The following is an 8,762-nucleotide window of genomic DNA, read 5'->3' on the forward strand; positions in this document are numbered from 1 at the left end:
GACACCACAGCACCGAGAGGAAATCCGGGATCGCGGGCACGGGGGCGGTGCGGGCCGCGCCTCCCCCTTCAGACTCCGCGGCTGCCCGGGCCCCTCCGCGCTCAGCGGGCGCTGCCTGCCGCTTCTATCGCGACATTCGGCGACATTCGGCGACATCCCGGGGCCACACCGCCCTTCCGTGCCATGGCCACGCCGGCCAAGCGCCGGGCGCGGGGCCCCGCCGGGGAGCAGGGATCCCACAGCGGCTCCGGCAGCTCCGAGGGCTCCGACAGCGGCTCCGAGAGCTCCGGGTGCTCGGAATCGGACGAGCCCATCGCTGAGGTGAGCGGGAGCGGCCCCGCAGGGCTCCCGCACGGGTGGGGTTGGCAGGGATGTTCGGGATGGGATTGGGAAGGGATTGTTGTCCGGGGATATTCGGGAAGGGATCGGGACGGGATTGTTGTCCGGGGATATTCGGGAAGGGCTTCTTGTCAGGGGATATTCGGTAAGAAACTGTCAGGGGATGTTCAGGAAGGGCTTGGGAAGGGATGGTTGTCAGGGGATTTCGGGAAGGGCTTGGGAAGGTGTCAGAGGATGTTCGGGTGTCGCCACGTTTCTCTTCACAGAGAAAAACAAAGCACAATTCTTCCCAAGAATACTTCTGGGTTTCACATTCTCTGAACATCAGAGAAAGGAAAAACTTCTTATAATTTGCAGTGCCTGTGTTTGTGCTAAAGTAGAGTGCAATGTGGAGATTGTTTGGTGTTTTGTTTGCTTGGCCTATCGGGGCCAGGTGTGTGTGAGTGTGTGTCGGGACTGAGGGTGACAGTCACGAGTTCTGTGCAGTGTGTGCAGAGTTGAGTGCTTGGCAAATTCAGTTTAGATGTAATGTAATATAGTGTAACCTAATACAGAATAATATAGTATAAAAAAGTAATTAATTAGCCTTCTGATAAGATGGAGTCAGAAGCATCATTTCTCTCCCCTTGGCGGGGGTTCCCTGAAAATACGATTATTGGGGAAGGGCTTGGGAAGGGCTTGTCAGATGTTCGGGAAGGGTTTGTCAGATGTTCGGGAAGGGTTTGTCAGGGATGTTCGGGAAGGGCTTGGGAAGGGTTTGTCAGATGTTCGGGAAGGGTCTGTCAGGGATGTTCGGGAAGGGCTTGGGAAGGGTTTGTCAGATGTTCGGGAAGGGTTTGTCAGGGATGTTCGGGAAGGGACTGTCCGGTAGTCTGGGGAAGGGCTTGGGAAGGGTTTGTCAGATGTTCGGGAAGGGATTATTGTCAGGGATGTTCGGGAAGGGCTTGGGAAGGGTTTGTGCCCCTGGCAGGCCCAGCCGGCGCTGGGTGCGTGTCCTGTGGCAGCGCAGGGAATGCAGGGAACGCGTCCCAAAGCGTGTTCGCTGTGTTGTTGTTGAAAGTTTTTAATTTTTTCGCTGTTTTTCAAGTGTTGGGTCCCCGAGGTCTCAGCTGTACAGCCCCCTGGCCTTTGGTGTGTCTGCTCAGGTGTGGGGCTGGAGGCAGCTGCTTGGAAATGGTGCTGTCAGCACAGAGCATTAGCTCTTTTATTATTTTCTGCTATGTTTTATTGTTATAAAAATAGATTTGCTTCCTTTTATTGTAGAATCCCAGTGTAGTTTGGTTTGGAAAGGACATGAAAGCCCATCCAGTTCCACCCCCTGCCATGGCAGGGACACCTTCTGCTGTCCCGGGGTTTTCCAAGCCCTGTCCAGCCTGGCCTGGGGCACTTGCAGGGATCCAGGGGCAGCCTGTGCCAGTGCCTCCTGAATTTTATTGGCTTCCAAGGGATCGTGTGCCTGTTTTCTACATTGCAAACAGGTCTTTAACACTGTTCTTCCAGTGGACAGCAAAGGCCATGACCTCCATGTGGGACTGGAGAGAGTTCTGAGGCTGAATAGTGGGCAAAAGTAAGGCAGAGTTGTTGAGGTTATTCAGAAGGTGTAATTGAAACTGGCAATTAAAAGTTGAATGATCTTGAACAGTGGAATAGGTGGGCAGAGTAACCTTGGCAGGTTGACTATTAAATTTGAATGCCAATAAAAATGTTGGTAGACACACAGCATTTGTTCTGGAAGGAGAAGCAGCAGTTCCCATTGTGGCTGTGCAGTGCCTCATCATGGGCAGAGTTCCACAGTGGGATTAATGATGCCAGGAGGATTTGGGGAAATAGGAGGGGTGTGGGTTTGGGTGTAATTATTTAAATGTCTGCAGCAATCTGCACTAAGGTGTTAGACCCCAGTGCTGAAGTTGCCAGGGTTTAATTTCCTGGGTCAAGCCTCTCTGCAGGAAGAACCTGTGGCTACAACAGCTGTAATTGTGTGAACCAGATGGCAGGAGCAAAGCATTAAAGGTTTGTTCATGGCACAACTGGTGGGTCAGCTTTAAAAAGTTACCTTCACAGATGTTCTCTAAAGGTCACAGGAGAAATTATTGCAATTGCTGAGATTACTGCAAGGTGGAAATAAGTTCTGTTTCTGCTCTTTGCCATTACTTGTCTTCAAGTTTCTTACAGTTTAGCTTTGTTCTGATGTAACCTCTTGCCAAGTGTGTGTGATATTCTCTATTTTCCTCCACAGGAAGTGAATGTTGAATTTGAAGCACATTCCATATCAGACAATGACTATAATGGGATAAAGAAGTTGCTACAGCAGGTACTGTGGCTACTTGTCAGCTTGGTTGATATTGCATTGATAAATAATATCTAAGGAGTTGTGCAAAGGCATCAGTTCACATTCTCTGTATTGATTTATATATATATATATATTTATATATATATATATATATTTTATATATATATATATATATCACTTTTATATTCCTTTTATTAGATAATCTCAGAGTAGTTTGGGTTGGAAGGGACCTTAAAGCCCATCCAGTGCCACCCCCTGCCATGGGCAGGGACACCTCCCACTATCCCAGATGGCTCCAAGCTCCATCCAGCCTGACCCTGGACACTTCCAGGGATGGAATAGCCACAGTTTCAGATCATACCAAACTCCAGAGGGTACCAATGTGAAAATATCAGCATGTGGAAGGTGCAGGAGCAAGCACCTCCAGCAGCTGATTGTTAGTTTTTGCAGTATTATAATGAAGGAAGATAAATTAAAAAAAAAAAAATCTCACTTTATTTTCTATTAAGTGGTCCAGGAGTTACTCTCAGTGCCTGAAATGTAATACTTGTTTTCTGTCTTCCAGTTGTTTCTAAAAGCTGCTGTTAACACTGCTGAATTAACTGATATATTAATACAACAGAACCATATTGGGAGTATTATCAAGGTAAGACAGATATGATAGTAGTAATTGAAGTACAATGCTTTCTTTGTTAAAATGACATTATTTCTGTATTTCAGAAGGGGATCCTGTCTGTTATTGTGTGCTTTCTTGCTTTTTCTGCTTTAAGAATAATTTTTCTATGGGAACTGAAATTTTCCATGCCTTCTTTCAAGCAAAGAATGAATTTGATGTGTTGTTATTGCTGGTTTGTTTTTACATATGGAAAGCTTTTCCCCCCCTGAATTTCAGTGTAGTAATGCTCAAAATGCAATGGAGAGGTTTGTTACCATCTCCATAAGAGGTAGGAGCTTGTGACTTTCCTACAAAGACACAGCTCTTTGTCCCCCTCCCTGTCAAAGCTTCACTGCTCTGTGCTTGTCCAGACATTCCAGGTTTACTGCATTAGAAACTGAAGGAAATTGGTTTTGTTGAAGATATTGCCATTCCCTGGGCCAAGCTGCTGCTTATTAAATGTGGGCTATCAGCCTTCAGTGCCTTTCAGAGGGCTCTGCTGTGGAGGATGCACGACCTGGCCCTCTCTAAGCTGGCTCTGAGCACACTGAGGTGCTCAGTGGTGCAGCAGAATGTGCACTGTGTGTTTGTGCAGATTTCCTCAATGGTTTTCATCTGCTGATATCACCTGCAAAGAAAAACATCTTTTGCTACAGAGTGGAAATAGAATGTCAGCATGAGCTGTTGCTTTTCCTTTCATCCAACAGCAAGCAGAAGTGCAGGAAGACAGTTCTGATGACGAAGAAGATGATGATGAAGTATTTGGTTTTATAAGCTGCTTGAACTTAACAGAAAGGAAGGTTGGTATTCCTCAGTAACATCTGGTTATGAATGTTAGCATCAGTAGTAAATGAGACTGCAGCCTGTGTAACAGGTCTGGACAGCTGGACAGGATTTGGAATTCCACTCTGGAGGACTGGGGTGATAAAACTGGAAGTGGCTTAGCTTTTTTGGGAAGCAGAGAATGGAACAGAGAGTTAAAACTGGGCCTAGTAATTCCAGCATAAATGAGCTGTCAGTCTCTTGTATTTCCTCCCTCTGATCTTCTGCAGTTTGGAGTTTTGCTGTGCTCTTGCAGTTCCTTGTTCCCATCACTTCCCAAGCTTTGTTTGCCCTCAGCTTTAGGCTGGAGAATGATTTCACAGCAACTGTGCAGTGCTTTAGAGGCTGCTGAGGGAAATTGCCACCTGGCCTGTAGGAAGTTCCCTGCAAGGTGACATTGAGGGTTTTCCTGTGTAAACAGCTGCTGTATCAGGTAAAGGAAATGCACCTTTGCTTGCAGGGCACCCAGTGTGCTGAGCAAATCAAAGAGCTGCTCCTGAGTCGCTGTGAGCAGAGCTGTGGGCAGCAGGTGCTGGAGCAGCTGAGCAAACTCCTCAACGACAGCACAAAGCCTGTGGGGCTCATCCTGAGTGAAAGGTTCATCAATGTCCCCCCACAGATTGCTCTGCCCATGCACCAGCAGCTCCAGTAAGTTTGTTTATATTTTTTTTTTTCTTGCATGATGCTGAATGGTATTTTTCTTCCTATTTTTCAGAATTCTTCTGTATATAGAGCTGTGTTAAGACAGTTGATGCTGTAGATATGAGTAAAGCATGAACAAAATAAATATCTCATATATATGGTCTTTAGTTAATTTAAAAATATTTTTATATCTTTATAAACATACAAAACTTTCTCAAATTCTACAGCAAACACAATTTGAGAATATGTGCTGTTCTACAGAAATAGCTGTGTCTGTGTTGCAGTTTATCCTTGTATTGCAGATTATTTTCACACTGATCTAGGAAAATTCAAAAATGAGAACTCTTTTAGCAGTTTGGGTGTTTCTGTGTCAATGGCTGGTTCAGGAATGGGAGATTTGGACTGAGGGAATCTCAGAATTTTAATTAAAAGGTGAAGTAGTTTTGATCCATGTAAATATGCAGTGTTTTGATTAGTTTCAGGTCATGAAAAAGCAGGTGAAGTGCTGCTTGATCTCTGCTAATTCATGGATTATATCAAAAGCTGGGTGACTGTAAATGGATTAATCCACTGAAACACAGCATGGCATTATTCTGGTGTCACACTGAGAACAGGGAACCAGGAAGTTTTGTTGGATAAGGAACCAGTAACAGAATGGAGATCATCTTTTTTTCTTCTTTCATTTTTGCCTTCTTTCCTCTCATGCGAGATGAGATTAGAAGTCAGATTGAGGTCACCACAAATACAGCACTTGTCACAGCTCAAATTCACATCTCAGCCTCTTTGTCTTAAGGTTTTGGAGTGACAACATGTTGAACACAGGGGTGAGCAAGAATATTTTCTGTCTTTTCAGTTACAGTCCTCAAGGAAGTGATAATGTGATGTATTTTTAAGGAGAGTTGCACTGAGAATCATTGTACAGACATTACCATGAACAGAATTCTGGGATAAAAGGGTTGTCCTGTGAGCTGTGGAAAAAAATCCATATTTTTATAGTTTAAAGTACAAATAGCATGTTTAAGTACCAGGAATGCATCTGCAAAATTGATTTTCTGAGGTAGTCAGAAAAGAATAGGCTGCAATTTGAATACCCTTTCTATACCACTACATTCTGAGGTTTGTTATGTGCTTGTTTAGCATTTAAATTGTGTAAACATTTCTTCCTCTTTAGGAAGGAGCTGACTGAGGCACAGAGGACAAACAAACCCTGTGGGAAGTGCCACTATTACCTCCTCATCAGCAAGACCTTTACAGAAGCCACAAAGAGCAGCTCTAAGAGGAAGGAAGGGAGGAATCAGCCAAAGGAGGAATTGATGTTTGCAAATGCAGAGGAGGAATTCTTTCATGAGGTAACATGAGTATTTAATTTAAAACCCTTCTTTTTTCTTTACATATCAACAAGAGATGTTTCACCTTAAATTCAAGGGGAGCTTTTAGCAAGATGATCACACATATTTTTTAATTAAATCCAGGGTGTTTTGCAGTAGTGTTGAGAGAGGAGCAGTCAAGCTCTTTGTGTGTATTGATTTATCTGTTCCCTCATGGGTACCTGTTACTTGCAAAAAATGCTCAGAATAAAAACTTAAGGAGATCCTAAGAGGTGGCTCTTGCTTCCTTTTTCTGTCTCTGTTCTACTCAGGGCAAGTATATTAATGAAAAGTGGTGAAACACTGAGATGAAAATATTACTTCCCATTTCCTAAGGTAACCTGGCCACACAATTCTGCTGGTCCCAAGCCAGATCAGGTGAGGGCAAAATGCAGGAAATTAAATTTAAGATGTGCTTTGAAATGCAAAGAATTTTTCATGGCTTCTTTTTTTTGCTCCCAAAGCTTTAAAACCACTATTATACAATATCATTACTTTGTCAAGAGGCTGTTATTTTTCATTTCTGGCAGTGCCTGCAGGGCAAAGGACTTGCACATGCATGGGGTGGTTAATGGCAAAGGTTCCTGTGTGTAATCATTCTGACAGAGGCTCTGATAGGGCTGTAATTTTATTTTTTGAGAGTGAGAGCAATGTAAGTGGGGGAATTCACTGGTAGCTGTAGGAATTGTGTTGCAGCCTCTGTGCAATAGCAGCTTGTGGATTTTGTTTTTGTGTTCCTGCCACAGCAGCTGAAAATGCTGAAGCTGAACTCTGTGTAAAATGTTATTGAGAAGCTGCAGGGGAGAAGCCTGTGAAGCTCATGTGTCCATGGCTGTTGTGTTGTAGAAGACCCATTTTGTATTTATTTATCTCAGCTTTGTTAATTATTAAAGGCTAATTGTGTGCTTTCATCTCAACTCCAGTAATTCCCAGCTGAAACTGAGCATGTTTTTCTTTTTAACAGTCTTTCCAGTGTTTAAAAAAAATCATTTTAAACATTATGGAGGGTATTAAATGAAATGTCTCTCTGTACTTAATAATGTATGTTAAATTAGTGCTGAGTGTCTGTCCTCCCTGATCACACATAATGTTAATTAGATTGCCATAAAATAGCATTAAATGTGGTGAGGCACTTGGAGCCATATCAAACTGAGAGAAGCCTTTTCCTGCACTTGGCCCTGCCCTGGGCTTCATTCTGTTCCTTAAAATTAGAACCAGAAAATCAGTTTTAACCAGACCTGCAATTGATTGAAGGTGCTCCAATTGTTCTTGAGCAAAGCCACTCAGGTAGCGTGGGAATTCATCCAAAATGAGATTTAAAGCCTTGATGTATTGTTAGTGGAGAGCAAACCTAAAAGGAGAGTGGATCTAGATTTTCCTTCAAAGGGAAGGAATCAGGTAAGTTTTTCTACTTGATGGTTCAGCTCGGAGTTCTTCATCTGACTTGTGGGAGAGCTGGAAACATTCATTAGGTTATTTTTGTGACCAGGAAATTTTGTCTAGGAAAGCTGATGGAAAGGGACTTTCTGTATGGGGTCCCTGAAAGGAACCATGCACATTCCAGACACCTGCCTGTTTGGAGAGGCATAAATACATCTTCTAGTTGTTCAGCCAAATGGAACCTTTCCAAGACCTTTCTGAAAGTCTCCTCAGGATTCATTTGGGGTCCATCCCCTTCATATTTGATTCCTCTCATATTCTTACAGATTTGTTAATTTTTAGGACTCGGGGCAGTTTCAAGAGTAGGCCCTGAAAGTAGGAGAGCCTCAGAACATGGATTTTTTTTTTTCTTAAATTTTTTTTTTGCCCTCCCTCCTAGGTTATTTCTCTCATCCCAAACTATAATGGTAGCAATCATTATAGAATTTAATATGAAATATATAAATTCTGTGAAAATAAAATGTTTGTTTAAAATACTTCAGATAGTGGATTTTTTTGGTTGTTCTTTTTGGTGGACACTTCAAGAGGGAAAAAACTTCTTAATAAGCATGGGCATAACAGATTCATTATTTTCACCTTGTTTAGATGATGAATTATCTTCATGCTAATTAAACATTTTAATTTGAATGCTTTTGTTTCTGTTGTTTAGAAAGCCCTTCTGAAATTCAACTACTCTGTGCAAGAGGAGAGTGACACCTGTCTGGGTGGCAGATGGTCCTTTGATGATGTGCCCATGAAGCCTCTGAGGACAGTTATGGTAGTTCCAGCTGATGGAATCCATGGAATTATGGATAAACTCAAAGATTATCTCTCCCTCTGAGCTCCCCTACAAACACCAGGTTTTTACAGAGCAGCCATGCAGGACTGTGAGCTCAGAATATTTGCAGAACTGCTGTTGAGTCAACGGTTTTGTACCAACAAAAATAGCACCAAATGAATATTTTTAAATACTACATCTTATTTTACTTTGATATCATCATGAAGCAGTCAATAAAAAACCAGTGTCAAAAGAAAACCTGAATATCTGTTCAATGTGCTTTTAACCAAAGCTAAATCAGGTGGTTTTGTTCCAAAATAATGCCTGCAATCTCCTTTTGTTGAGAAAAGTGCTTTTTCTTTGTTCCTTCTGTTAAATGTATTTATGTCAAAAGTTTGAAATAATTACACAGGTTAAGGTGGGGATGTGGTTTGGATATATTGCTTTTAT

At 42.7% G+C, this 8,762-nt stretch overlaps 1 protein-coding gene across 1 annotated transcript; it reads left to right on the plus strand.

Moving 5' to 3' along the window:
- The first annotated feature begins 10 nt into the window (after positions 1 to 10).
- On the plus strand, positions 11 to 8,570 carry BCCIP (BRCA2 and CDKN1A interacting protein). Its single transcript, XM_071446054.1, has 7 exons — positions 11 to 321; positions 2,576 to 2,650; positions 3,195 to 3,275; positions 3,992 to 4,084; positions 4,567 to 4,754; positions 5,920 to 6,097; positions 8,205 to 8,570. Exons 1-7 carry the CDS (start codon positions 184 to 186, stop codon positions 8,373 to 8,375), a joined length of 924 nt encoding a protein of 307 aa, XP_071302155.1. The 5' UTR covers positions 11 to 183; the 3' UTR covers positions 8,376 to 8,570.
- Positions 8,571 to 8,762: the final 192 nt, after the last annotated feature.

This window comes from Agelaius tricolor, unplaced genomic scaffold, assembly GCF_023055355.1.
Source record: "Agelaius tricolor isolate 1412-34295 unplaced genomic scaffold, bAgeTri1.0.p SCAF_22, whole genome shotgun sequence".
Lineage (NCBI taxonomy): Eukaryota > Metazoa > Chordata > Aves > Passeriformes > Icteridae > Agelaius > Agelaius tricolor.